Source organism: Chrysemys picta, chromosome 20 (genome assembly GCF_011386835.1).
Source record: "Chrysemys picta bellii isolate R12L10 chromosome 20, ASM1138683v2, whole genome shotgun sequence".
Classification (NCBI taxonomy): Eukaryota; Metazoa; Chordata; order Testudines; family Emydidae; genus Chrysemys; species Chrysemys picta.
Window position 1 is genome coordinate 17,990,018 of NC_088810.1, and position 14,587 is coordinate 18,004,604.

Sequence of the window (14,587 nt, forward strand, 5' to 3'; positions counted from 1 at the left end):
TTCAGTCCCCATGGCACATTCTAGCTTTGGCTTCTTCTTGAGGCTGCCAGGAAAGTTCCAAATTTTCACCAAGCACGGACACAGTTTTGTGATGTGGACACAGGTCCATAAGGAAATACATGGAGACTGCCAAACTCAATTCACATAGAACACTGAATAGCAATTGCAAAGTAACAGTTTCGCCATGGGCTGGATTTGAATGGTCACTGAGAGTTGAAGGGCTTCATATCCCATTTCCATTAAGCATTCGGTCCTCTTGGAAACTTTGTTTTTAGGTTTATCTTTCAATTATATACACTGAGAATACGTCCCATTCATATAACTGCATGCGTCAAGCTAGCCAAATGTGACAAAACCTTTTTATGGAAGCAAGTTATACCATTTGACCATTTCACCTATGTTGTATGCAAAAGGAGCAACAAGATATTTGCTTTCAGTTCCGATTCTGCTTTTGTTTCCTTCTGCTTGGGTTTTGTGCCTGCTTAATCATTACAAAACAAGTCTTGAGCAAGAAATAGTCTATTCTCACGATAGAAAGCATATTTAAAGAAAAATGAAACCTCTGCATAGGGAACTTCTCCAGCTGACCACTGGATCCCTGACTTTATAAAGCACCCAGGAACCTTTGCTACATCCAGTCTTAGTAAGCCTGGTCTGTGGTCTGTTGTCCTCAGCCTGGTCCTTAAGTGCAAAGAAGAAGGACTGTCTCAGGATCACAGCAGTTTAACAGGTACTTTGCATATATGCTACGTGAATTGACTTATCATTTTACTTTATCTGTTTTTCTCTATTTCTGCCCCCTCGTTTAATTTAATGCAGTGAAGGGTGCAGGGTCAACAGTCCCAAAGACAGAAGTGACATCTCCTGTCCATAACAAAATAGACACAATGGCTCAGTGAGCTTCCTTCATATTGCCCTGCTAAATGGGATTCCACGCTATCCAGAGGGAGCACCTCATGGGGATAAGCAGGGGGGTTACATTTCTATGGCTTATTCTGTTCTTGGTCTTGACCAATAAGGGGGTCCAGTGGTGAGTATGATAGCTGCTCTTCTCTTTTAAAGATCTAGGACTAAAAGTGGGAAATGATCGGAAAGCAGATTCACAAATTCTGGGCAAACTTCACTGCTGTTCATAGGGTAATATTATTTGTGACTATTTGGAGGAATATTTCAAATATTGATGAAAACATTTGTGTAGTGAGGCGGTGTGGCCTTCCTCCTGCTCAGTTTTTGCTGAGACACCAGAGGAGGCAGACGGACCCAGCTCGCTCCTGGCCACCGACCCTGCTGCTGAGGCCAGTGACGCCCTGCCTGCCAGGGAACTTACTGCTGCCACAGACCTGCCAGGACTGCCGTGGGCCATTTATCCAGAGGAGGCAGACAACACCCCGCTACTCCAGGTACACCCCAAGGGGTGGGGAGGAAGTGGCCCATGGACAGCTGACCTTAGTCTGGCTACAGCTCTACCTGAGGCACGGTCAGCGTGTCACGGTTGGGATCCCCACACCTGCTGTGTGCCTTTGCCATTCCCTTGAGCTCTTCAAAGATCCTGGACTGTGATGGGAAGGAAGGAATACATTGTGTCATAGAACATCCCTTTTACATCTTTTCCAGTTTAAGATGCTGACAGTGGGCAGTGTTTTACTGCTTATGGTAGCAGCATCTGTTGCCAACATAGGCAAGGATCCTACCCTTGATTCAGACTGGGAACGCTGGAAGACAATCTACGAAAAGCAGTACAGCAGTGAGGTAATTATCTTTGCATTCTAAATATTTATTTTTCTGGTGTATTGCATTAAACGTTCATAGGCAGAACCATACCCACTACTACCTGGTTGATTCTTTTTACTGGTTAATAATTTAGTGGCCAAGACAAACAAAAGAACTGAATAGAGTTATGGAGACTGAAATGTTCAACATCATGGTCTATCTGGATTAAATATGATCATGAATAGCTCCACAACTATTTATTAGTGATATCTGAACTGTGGTAAGGGTCACTTACACTTCCAGCTGAAGGTTGCTTCAATGTGCCTACAAAGAGTAGCTCAAGAGTTTGTGTTTCTAATAAGCTAATTTACATTCTTGGACTATATCACAAGTGGAGAGAAACATTCTTAATATTTTTCATCCAAAGCAATTATGTTTTGATCTGGGTATTTCCTCAAATTCCTGAAAGGAAAAGAATAACTTTACTCACTCTCAATTTGGTGTATATCTCTGGCGCATGGAAATTACCAGAAAGAAACAGAGTGCTCCTCAATATTTAAAAATTGTAATTACATTGTCCATGCTCGACAATTTAATGAGAACTGGTTGAAAAAACCATTTTTTGCCTTTTGAAAATTTTTCATTAAAAATTATTCATTTGAAATTTTTCAATTTGTCACCTGAAAATTTTGAAACAAAAAACGTTCATTGTGTCAGATTCATTTTGAGATTTTTGTTGTGGTTTTAAAAAACTAAAAATTAGTCAAACTTTTGAAACTTCTGATTTTAGTTTTTTCCCTTTTCTCTCCGTTTTTTTGTTTTTGTTTTGCTACTGAATGTAATAATGAAAGACATCTTTTTTCTTTCCACTTTTTACTCTTTCATTTTTTCCTTTCTCTACTCTGTAACTTGGCAAAACTTCTCCAACTTTGGAAAAGCTAGAGTGGCATATTTCATTTTTCCTTTTGCCATTATTTAACTCTTGCAAAATGGAAGAAGTTTAAAAAGTTAGAGTAAAAAAGGGGAAAAAAAAAAAAAAAAAGGAAAACTTGGGAGTCCTCTTCCTCCCAAACTATACATTATTCATCTTATTATGGCAATAAGGGAAAAAAAGAAGAAAAGAAAGTGAAAATTTTTAGAAGAAAAACAAAACAAAATGAAATTTCAATTTAAAATGAAACAAAAAAAATGTCGTTTCATTGGGAAATTTTCCATTGGAAAATAATTAAAAAAAAACTTATTCTGCCAAAAAAATTAAAAATGTTTATTAACCCAATTTTTTTGGCCAAAAAATGTTCCCATTTTTTTCATTATTTCAGGAGGAAGAGCTTTCCAGGCGCCTGATCTGGGAAAAAACCCTGAAAATGGTTACAGTTCATAACTTGGAAGAGTCAATGGGAAAGCATTCATACACAATGGCCATGAATGGCTTTGCAGACATGGTAAATTTCCTCATGCTTCTTTGTTTTCAAATTATGTAGTGACATTTTAATCTAGGCATTATTGTTTCAAGCTCTTTTTTTTAAAGAAATAATAATAATTGTAAAAAGATTTCCCCTCACCTCATTATTGTTTCAAGCTCTTTTTTTTAAAGAAGTAATAATAATTGTAAAAAGATTTTCCTGGTCAGGATTGCTAGGGGAATTAATTACACTAACTAGTTACCTGTATTCCGATTACTTTTAAAAGTAAATGATTAAAAGTGATATGATCCTGAGGAGGTGCATGGGAGCAGAGGGTAGTAACATAGTTCAATGGCTAGGACACTGGATTGCGAATCAAGAGATCTAGATTTTGCTAACAATCCTGCCACTGAATAGCTGTGTAGCTTTAGACATCTGTAAAATGAGGATAATACTTACATTCCTTTGCACTGTGCTTTGAGATCCTCAAGTAAAAAGAGCAGAGAATTATTAAAGGAGTGGGCTTTGGCTCAAGCCCCATTGAATAAGGAGATGCCATTTTACACAGCCACTCTTTATAGTATATCTACAGTTTAAATCTTAGGCGTTTTCTGCCATGTATTTGTCAACTGCTACAAAATTGGCCAATTAGGGCACTTGCCTGACAGCACTATGACTAGTTGCTGATTTAATACACAGTACTCTACTCCTTTTTTAATTTTTATTTTAACAGACATCTGAGGAAGTAACAGCCACAATGACAGGGCTCAGGGTATCTGACTCAGAAATGGATAACCTTACAGTTGATTGGCCTCAAGAAAGTATTCAGGATCAGACCCCAGACTGCATTGATTGGAGGAAGAGTGGTTATGTCACCAATGTCAAGAACCAGGTGCGAACTCAGAGGTGGAAATTACAGTAGGTGGAGAATGAATACTGCAAGTCACATAATTGCAGAGTAGTGCAAATCTCCCATCCCCTTCCTCACATTGCTGAGGAAGAACTGCATGATCACACCAATACAATGTTTGTAAATGACATTCTATGAAAATCTATATATCTGCATTATCCATGTCAACATGTAATTTATTTTATGCAAAAAACATGCCTCTTCCTTTGAAGTTGTACATTTTAAACAACTTTAGCATTAATGTAGGTGAAAAGGGTCATTAACAAAAGCAGAGAATTAAATTCTTTGCTCTTATACAGAGAAGGCAGAGTACAGCATAGGCAGCGGCAATGCAAGCTTCTCCCCCTACTGACCTCCTACCAACATGCATCAGCCCTGATCTGAAAGGAGAGGGGGTGGTTGATCTTAGTATCAAACATGGAAGTGTTTTTTGTGATGTGGATACCTATCCGCTAGGAACTGGACCAAGGACACTAAACTCAATGGCACTGATTTGCACTACACCTGAGCAGTGCTTGAATGTAATGAAGAGTGGTGGCTGCAGGGAGATAGTTGTGCCACCTTGAATCAGGACTGCCGGATCCTGCTCTAATTTATGTTGCTGTGTAAAGGATGGCACTGAAGGAATAAGACGATTATGCTAGCATAGGATCATCAGCCATACTGGAGTTCAGCTCCACTACGCTGCCTCTTGCCGCCTTTCATGGGGTTGGGAAGGCAGCTATACCACCTCCACCAGCTCTGCATCAGCAGACATTCCTCCTACACAAGGAGAATGCTTTGTTGAAAATCTCTGGCTGGTTTAAGGCCACTTTGTGCTGCAAAAGAACCCGGGGAATTTGGCCCAGTTCACATAAGACACTGAATAGCCATTGCACAGAAAAAAAAATGTCACTGTTCCCATCGACTGGATTTTAACTGTCACCTGAAAGGCTGCCTAACCCATTTTCAATTAAGACTTATCGTTCCACTACTTAATGTATTCAATTCATACAGCTTCATGGGTTGGGTTAGCAAAAATTGTTATCAAACTCATTTTATGGAAGCTATATGTCTCCAAGAATTGCAGGTAGACTAGCTATATTTACTTCTCAGATAGTTAAAAATACCTGTCTCACAACTGCATTGTGTCCCTCACTCTTCTCTCACTTATGCTGCTGTAAATCAGGAATAATGCCAGTGCGTTACACCAGTGTGGTTGTCTTAAATGTATAATTAAGCTATTAATGACACCTGCCATAACATCTCTCCTTTCTGTTGTTGTTGAACTTTGCAATGTGCCGCAGGGATCTTGTGGTTCTTGTTGGGCTTTCAGTGCCGTGGGGGCCTTGGAAGGACAACTGAAGAAGAAAACAGGGCGTTTGGTGTCACTTAGTCCCCAGAACCTAGTAGACTGCTCCTGGAAATATGGCAACCATGGTTGCAATGGAGGCTTTATGACTAATGCTTTCAGATATGTTATAAAGAACCGTGGCATTGACTCAGAAACGTCCTACCCATATGAAGGTCGGGTGAGTATCACCTGGGCCAGAGGTGTTTCTTTGGGGAGGAAAAACATTGGAAAAGTCTATATTTTACCAAACGTGTTTTATCTAAAAGACAAATCAGGGGGAGGACTCAAACCTCTACTTTATACTATGGTTATATTAACATTTTAATAGATTTTTGGGGTTTTCCCTCAATTGCTGCATATTTTAACTCTATTTAAACACACAGTGATGTCTTTTTTTTTTAATGTCATCTAGAAATAATTAGGGCCTAGAATATTCCACAATTTTGCGGCTGCAAAATTTGCAACAGAATCCATTCCTTACCATAGAGCCAGATTTTAAGCTTTCATTTAACAAAAATAAATAAATAAATAAATAAATAAATAAAATAAAAAATCCTATATGTTTATGAAAACCTTCCAAACGGGACCCAAGTGTAGTCCTAATACCGTATTGTCTTCCCGAGTCTGCAGAGTGCTTGAAAGAACAGCTCCCAGAGAAGTGTGAACCACTCCATTCATAATTATGGCAATTTAAATAAGTATTAACTATTTCACTGTTGATTATTTTAGCAAACATATGTAGCTAATATGCTTTTCTCACAATCTTCAACTGCCTCCCACAACTTTTGAAGTGTCCAAAGACCCAAGATGTTCACTAGCCAGCTGCCAACACCTCCAGCTTCCTATTGACAACTTCTACCATGCAGTTATGTGTTATTAATTAAAACAAACCAAAACACTGTTGTATACCAAAAACTGAAAATGCAGTGGGGGAACCAAATAAACTGGACCTCATTTTCCACTGCTTTGCACCTTGTGTAGTAATTTGCAACTGTTCAGACTCAGTGCAAACTCGGTGTACAATGATGTCCTTTTGATCTGGTAGAATTTAATACTAACTTTGCACAGGTATAGATGACTACAGAAGACAGGCATGATACTGCTCTATGTTGCCCTGGTGTAAATCAACAGTAAATTCACTGAAGTCAGGAGATTAAAACTCCTGTGAGAGCAGAAACAAGCTTGGGGCAAAGCACTGGAAAATCAATAAGATTGAATTTAGTATTTAAAAAACCACCAGGGATATTGTACTATTGTATAGTATATTTTCATATTTAAAGGAGCACCATCTACCTGAATTCCACTCAATTTAATATAATGATAAGATCAGATAAGATAGCTGCATGAGGTCACCTGCCAATTTTTGTGATTTGGCAACCATTTTCCTATTTTAAAAAATGCTTTTCTCAGTCTTGTTGCTCTGTGAAAGATTCACACAAACAACAGGGGTAATTGACTATACAGGGGAAACTGTGAAACAGACTATACATAAAGAGCTGACAAATGGGCAAAGCAAACAAACTGCAAAATAGAGAAAAATCTTTTTTCCTGCAATCTTTTTCAATGATAGTAATTTCAGTTGTTATCTTCTGTAACAAGAGGTTTAAAACAATTTAGACAGAAGAGTGATTGTTTTGAAGTTGACATTGTTCATTTAATTAAATTGAATCAAACCCCACATTTTGAATTTTACCTGTATTTGTGGCAACATTTTCAGTGTAAGTGCCACAGAAAGTAGGAAACCGTGCCACTGAATCAGAATTTATATCCATCTTGCTGTACATGAGGCCCTGGAAATAATGGTGTCATTTCATATACCAGCACACCACAGAGTCAGATAATACTGTAATATATTGGCTAATACATATACGGTATAGTGTACTGGTATTTACTGGATGGAATGTATCACGCTAGTACATGTGTGTACAGTGAACAAGTTGTTTGCAGTGTTGTGGTAGCTGTGTTGGTCCCACGATAAATTGTTAATTGCCCACTTCATCTTCATGTGTTAATTCCCTATCCTTAACAATCTCTTTCACGGTGTATTTAGCTGTGACACTCTAATTACCTTTCCCAGACCTGGAGAAGAGCTTTGTGTGGCTCAAAAGTTTTTCTTTCTTTTACCAACAGAAGTTGGTCCAATAAAGGATATTACCTCACGCACCTTGTTCGGTGAAAGAGTAAGTTCTATTTTCTGGGATGAGCTAAGTTACTGGAAAGGAACTAAAACACATAAACAGATCTGAATAAACCAGTATGTTATATACCTCTGGACTGTTACAGGAGTCTGTTCATTAATGAAGATAATAAAACTTAGCACTAACCTACTTGCCACACTTATTGTGCCCTTATATCTTTGTCTGCCATCTTCTACAGGACAAGAATTGCCGTTATAAAACTTCTGGACGGGCTGCCACCTGTGTCAGTTATAAAAAAATACCTAAGGGAAGTGAAACTTATCTTGAAAGAACAGTGGCTTCAGTGGGACCAATATCTGTTGGTATAGATGCAAGTTTGAGATCCTTCCAACACTACCACAGTGGTAAGGAGTTTTCTCTTTCCCTGTATTTTCTGAGACCTAAACAGTTCTTAACAAAATTAGAGCCAAAGGCCCTGAATCAACAAAACACAAACCTAACTTCAAGCATGTGAGTAGCTCCACTGAAATCAACAGAACTACTTGTCACAGTTCAGGGCAACTGCACCTGTATTTTCCCTCAATGGTCCAGCAAGGGCACCATTCTCAGGCTTCCAGCTCCCCAGCCATTGCCTTTCTTGGGTGCAGACACATGTCTCTCTCCCTTCTTACTGGGTTATTTCCAGGATGCACAGTTCCCTGCCTTCACTTTATTATTCCCAGAAGAAATAGGCTCCCCAACCACACCTGCTTGCTTTCTCTTCAGAGACTGATAACAGAGTGATTGTCAAAAATTCTAAGTACCACACAGTTCTTCCTAGTTTATTCTTACAGTAAAAAGCATTACAGAGAAAACATATAAAAACAATAAAAGAACTACATGCATATTAATAAGCTCACCAGAATTCACCCCAACAACCCTAACATAGATTCTGGCAGAAGCAGTCATTCAGATTCTGACCCAAGGGGTTTCCTTGTGGTTACAAGTTCATCACCGCTTCCCCTCAGAACAAGCGCTCTCATAATGTGTTTAGTCCACTTTTTATAAGGTGCAGCGTCCTTCATCTGGAGTTTCCAAGAGTAAGTAACTGGCCTCTCCCCAGGGTGTAGCTTCAATAGGCAAGCTCAAAAGGGGATAATTTGCATTTCCCTCCTCTCAAGTACAGTCTAGGAAATTCACTTTACAAGTAAAAAGAAGAACAGGAGGACTTGTGGCACCTTAGAGACTAACAAATTTATTAGAGCAAACACGGCTGCTACTCTGAAACTTTACAAGTAGTATTCCAAAAAGCATTTTGAAGTTCCATACAATCCCACAATAGTGCATACATATTTACATTTTAATACAATGAACTTTGAAGATGTTAAACATAATTCAGTAAGGTTTAACTTAATTCAATAAAGTTTGTACCTGTCAGTCTGACACACTGCTCACATGCCCAAAGTGAAGTACATGCTAGTAAGCGGTTTGCTGATTCAGGGTCAAAGAGCAGCCCTGGAAAATTTAAGGGATGAGTTGATTACATTCTGTAAATATCCACATGGGGAACAAACATTTAATAATGGGCTATTAAAACTAGCAGGAAAAGGTACAACAAGATGCATGGGGGGGAAGCATAGCTCAGTGGTTTGAGCATTGGCCTGTTTAACCTTGAGTTATGAGTTCAAATCCTTAAGGAGGCCACTTAGGGATCTGGGGCAAAATCAGTACTTGCTCTTGCTAGCTGGACTCAATGACCCTGGTCCCATCCAGTTCTATGAGATAGGTATACCTCAATATATTATGTATTATATCATTATCTAATGGCTAGAAGATGAAGCTAGACAAATTCAGACTGGAAAGAAGACATACATTTTTAAGTGAGTGTAATTAACCATTGGAACAACTTACCAAGGGTCATGGTGGATTCTCCATCATGGACCATTTTTAAATCAAGATTGTATTGAAAAAAAAAAAAAAGATTATGCCCTAGGAATTATTCTGGGGAAGTTCTACAGCCTGTGTTATAAAAGAAGTCAGACTAGAGGATCACAATGATTCCTTCTGGCCTTGGAATCTATGACTCTATTAAATTATTGGGGGGTGGGGAAACATCCTATTTAGAAATAATTCTGCTTATATACTAGGGGCTCTCTGACTTTAGGAAAAGATGTAAGGAAACCAATCAATCGTCTTGCTCTGTGTGCTCCAAAAGTGAGAGAAGCTTGGGAACTTAAAAAAGCTGATTTAGAAGTAGATCCATCAACTTCACATAAGAAAGGGTTACAGGGTCAGATTCCCAAATTGTTTTTGATTAGACTAAGTCAGGGGTTCTCAAACTGGGGGTCAGGAACCCTCAGGGGGTCGCAAGGTCATTACATGGGGGGTCACGAGCTGTCAACCTCCACCCCAAACCCCACTTGCCTCCAGCATTTATAATGGTGTTAAATATATAAAAAAGTGTTTTTAATTTATAAGGGGGGGGTCGCACTCAGAGGCTTCTGATGTGAAAGGGGTTGCCAGTAAAAAAGTTTGAGACCCACTGGACTAAGTGATGAGGCTACCTCTGTTTACAGCATTGGTGAAACCATATATCCTGTACCTGTGAGGTTCAGGTTTCCAAAACAGCAACCCATCTGTTTTAGGAAAACGGTTTCAAAATCAAATGCAGATTTGCCAATTGTATCTTTATTCTGTTTTATATCATTTTTACATCTCTCTCTTTTAAATGATTTATAAACCTTAAGTGGTATATATAGTTAACCTATGCGACCATAGGTTTTTTTGTATTGTCACGCTTGTCCTCCCTCACCACTTCTGTCCTACAGTTATATACTCACTAATTAGCTCTTGTCTTAAATTAGGTCACAGTCCTGCACGGGTGTACCTTTGTACTTGTATGGAACTCATTGCAGAATTGGGACTTTAGACTGTAACCTCTTTGGGATAGAGACTTTGTCTTCCTATGCGTTTATACAATGCCAATCACAGGAGCACAATGCTCCTGATTGGGGCTTCTGGACACTGTTGTTTCATAAATAAATTAATTAATTAATTTAAAAAAAAAACCATTTTCAGGTGTGTACTATGACTCACAATGCACGTCTTCACATATAAACCATGCCGTTCTTGTTGTGGGATATTGTGTGGACAGAGGTGTGCCATACTGGCTCATCAAAAACAGGTAAGGATGAGTTTTCTTTAATTAAAATACCTTTCCTAAAAATTCTTTAAAATATTATTTCATCTTAAAGAACTGTTTTAATACTTTACAAGGACAGCATCAAAATAAATAAAATATGTTTTAAAAGTCTTTAACTGTTAGCCATATCTCTGATTATTAAAAATGAAATAATATTTTAAAATTCTAATTTACTTTTCACTATTAATTCTGTTTAGGTTTTGCACATGACAGGCAGCTTGACACAAACTAGTTTAGTTGATTTCATTTCCTTTCTCTAACCAGTTTTGCTTTTTAATTCTCATGGACCAGCACAAGGTTAAAGACTTTGAGTTTCAAAAACAGAGAGGAATAGTTCATTCCAGAAGACAAGGGTATGCATTCAATTGAACCTGCAATTTCACTGACATTTTTCAATTACAAAAAACGTGTATTCATATGATTTACTATAGACCTAAATTTTGGCCCTGAATTCTGATATTATGTTTTTAAATAATTTCCAGTGTGTAATAATTTTGATATCTAGCTGGACTAGTGGCCTGCAAAGAGGAAATAAATACATTGTGTGTGTCTGAAGTAAAATATGAGACAATTCTCCAAAATTCTCAAATGAAACCAAATAGATAATAAATATGAAACTCATGGGCATGCCCAGTACTCTCTTTTCAAGGTTGTGAAAGTCTTTTCCCCATTTCTAGCTTTTCTTTGATTGTGGATGTTAGCTTATTACAATTTACAATTAGCCAACTATTGAGCTTTAACAGCGTATCTGTGTTCTGACAAAGATAACAATTATGTGTTTATTGATACATCCCTGTCTGCAAAGTGGAGTTCTGGGTATACTTATTTATATTTCTTATTATTTATAATGCACTTCCAGTGTGCAATGGTTTCAGAGAAGTGCTGCATTGTGAGCTCTGGGCACACACCTTTATTTTTGCTAAGGCTTATTTATGCTTAATTTAAAATCTTGCTTTTCATGCAGACCTTTCCTTTTATAAAACATTCAGACTCTGATCTGTAAAAGTGCTCTGTATCTCTAGCTCCCAGTCAGCCACAACTGAAAAGGAGCTGTAGCAATTAAATTTTGTGTCAGGAACACCAGTAACAAGATTTGCCCTGCTAGGATTTTCATACTATAAAAAGTCGATAGCAACCCCTGCTCCCCAAAACAAAAAAAACAGGGAACCTGTATTAAGATTTAACATTATATATATTATATATAAAAACAAATATATTGTTTGTTTCTCTTCTGCAGCTGGGGAACCAGATGGGGTGATCGAGGTTATATCCGGATGGCAAAAAACAGAGGCAACCTTTGTGGAATAGCTTCATTTGCCAGCTATCCACTGATGTGAAAAACAGACTTAATCCTGGCAGGCAGGAATGAAGAATCAAACATGCTTTAAAATTAATTTTGTTCTGAGTTCCCCAAAGAACTGTAGCCTTCAATAAGTCCTGTCTTGAATCATACAAATTTGATGGACCCCAAAGGATCTGTTAAATGCAAGAACAAAAAACTACTGTAAGAATCACTGCTTGCTATAAAACTTCATGAGTGCTAGCCGTCTTGGCATATTGCTTTCATGTTCCCTAACCAGCCTGGAGCAGCATTCAGAAAATCATCTACACCAACTACTTCAACCAACTAGTCACATGATACTGGTTCTCCTTGCATCCGAAGAAGTGAGGTTTTTACTCACGAAAGCTTATGCCCAAATAAATCTGTTAGTCTTTAAGGTGCCACCAGACTCCTTGTTGTTTTTGGTTCTCCTTGTTTCATTAATAGAAGTTAAAAACATATTAGGAAAGCATCTAATATTACTTTCCTATATGGGCAATTGCTAGTCACAAACAGGAGTGGAGGTGGTGCATGTGTTCACAAATTGAAGGAGATGTGTCCTCAAAACAATCTCTTTATTTTATGGTCCACTCTATGAATAGCTGCTAATTTTTGTAATGATGGACGCCCTATAACTACCTAGATAGATTGTTCAGAAAGTTTGAGAAGCTTTCTATAATCAAGTTTCTCAAAGGTTTTGCAGGTGAAACCGTTGCTTTTTAATTTGCCAAAAATGCCCTTTTTTAATGCTCGGGTTTTTAAGAACCTCAAAACACACCTGAAAACAGTTGGATATGATGTGTGATAAGTAGCATTGGACGAATTCCTGGAGATTTCACCACATGACACAATCTTTAATTAAAGATTAATCTTTAATTCCTGCAGACTCCAGTACAATCCTGGAGGGTTGGCAACCCTAATGATACGATGTACTATGGCACCAAAGTCAATGTTAAATGTGAGATTTACTGACAGTAAGTAATCTCACAATTTTATCTCACGTATCACAACTGTTGGTGTTTTTTCTCAAAGATCTTGGATTCTTGTGATTATGTGAGGATCTCAGCCTTTTTATTTTTTTTAAATGTGTTTCTAGTGCTCATGGTTGTGGATAAAAGGTTGAAAATGTGCCCCAAGTGAACCCCTACAGGCTCAAAGACCAGAAGGAAAATAAAAAGCACCCTAAATGTATTTTTAATCTCATGATTTTGGGCGGGGGCGTGACTCATCATTTTTGAATGCTTGGGGTTGGCAATACTCATGTTATAATCTTGGTAGGTGATGTATTACAGAAAGATGCATGCATGATAATTCAGAACCTATGTTAGGTCTTCTACCTTGTCCTGCTTCCTGGGTTTCTTGGTAATTAATGTCTTTGGGCTTGTCTTCACTACCCGCTTGGATCGGTGGGTAGAAATCAATCTCTCGGGGATTGAATTATCGCGTCTCGTTGGGACGCAACAATCGATCCCCAAATCGACGTGCGTACTCCACCAGCGCAGGTAGGAGTAAGCGCCGTCGACGGGGGAGCTGCGGCAGTTGATTTGCCGCCGTCATCACAGCTGGGTAAGTCGGCTATTCGCGTAGCTGAATTTGCGTATCTTAAATCGATTCCCTCCCCCCCCAGTGTAGACCTAGCCTTAGTATGTTAATTCCCCAAGAATTGTACTGGGATAACAGCTAGTATAATCTTTCAGAATGAGGTTTTTATTAATTTTAAATTGTTAAATGACAATCAAAGATGTTTTCTCAAAACTTGCTTAAAATGCTGATTATAAGATTTTGCATGCATTACTTCCCACAGAAGCTTTAGTTTGTGGTGATCAGTGTTGGTACAGTATTGTGTAGCTAGCACCAGGACAGTAAAGGACACTTAATTAGAGTGCTTATTAGCTGAAACTTTGATATTTTTGTCCTTTTTTACTAAATAAAAGCAAAACCTGAGATACGGCTTGATATTTGTCTAGTTTAATTTTTAACTTAGATGTTATTGGTTTTTAAATATTGCACAATACATCTTTTTCAAAATACAGTTCACAAAAAGTTTTTAACAAAACCAATTCCATTTCTGGCAAAGAAATGTAGAACAATGAAAAAGTAATAGGGAATATAGTCCTCTTTTAATACTTTTCCTCAGAAATTGCCATATACATTAGTAGGGTGACTAGATGGCCCAATTTTAAAGGGACAGTCCCGATATTTGGGGCTTTTTCTTATATAGATGCCAATTACCCGCCACCCCCGTCCCAATTTTTCACACTTACTATCTGGTCACCCTATATATTAGGCTACACTTGTGTCTGTCCTATCGTGTATATGCCCTATTCCCCTCTGTGAGATGGACTATCCAATATGATCTAATGTTTTTATGATCCTGTAGATGTCACTAGGCATCACCCTAGCTAACTCGGGGGGTTGGAAGACCCGAAAGTCGATGAAGCCCCCCCGCTCTAGGCCAAAGTGAATCAAAGCTCCTGCATGTTAAACTTTACTAACCTCACAGGCCAGCAGCTGGGAAGCAGTAGTGATAAGGGAAACCTACATGCTTCTAGCTAAAGGACAAGATTACTTGCAGAAAGAAACAGTGAGAA

The 14,587-nt window shown here is 38.3% G+C and overlaps 1 protein-coding gene across 1 annotated transcript; it reads left to right on the forward strand.

The window, feature by feature from the left end:
* The first annotated feature begins 616 nt into the window (after positions 1-616).
* Positions 617-12,397, forward strand: LOC101953906 (cathepsin K-like). Its single transcript, XM_065574215.1, has 9 exons — positions 617-730; positions 1,199-1,400; positions 1,615-1,749; positions 3,030-3,152; positions 3,847-4,005; positions 5,310-5,534; positions 7,733-7,898; positions 10,552-10,657; positions 11,913-12,397. Exons 3-9 carry the CDS (start codon positions 1,621-1,623, stop codon positions 12,010-12,012), a joined length of 1,008 nt encoding a protein of 335 aa, XP_065430287.1. The 5' UTR covers positions 617-730; positions 1,199-1,400; positions 1,615-1,620; the 3' UTR covers positions 12,013-12,397.
* Positions 12,398-14,587: the final 2,190 nt, after the last annotated feature.

Bases quoted from the DNA above. Each gene is read 5' to 3' on its own strand.
- LOC101953906 (XM_065574215.1), top strand. From the start codon at position 1,621: ATGCTGACAGTGGGCAGTGTTTTACTGCTTATGGTAGCAGCATCTGTT. The intron at 1,750-3,029 runs GTAATTATCTTT...TCATTATTTCAG, and splicing joins AAAAGCAGTACAGCAGTGAG to GAGGAAGAGCTTTCCAGGCG. The intron at 3,153-3,846 runs GTAAATTTCCTC...TTATTTTAACAG, and splicing joins TGAATGGCTTTGCAGACATG to ACATCTGAGGAAGTAACAGC.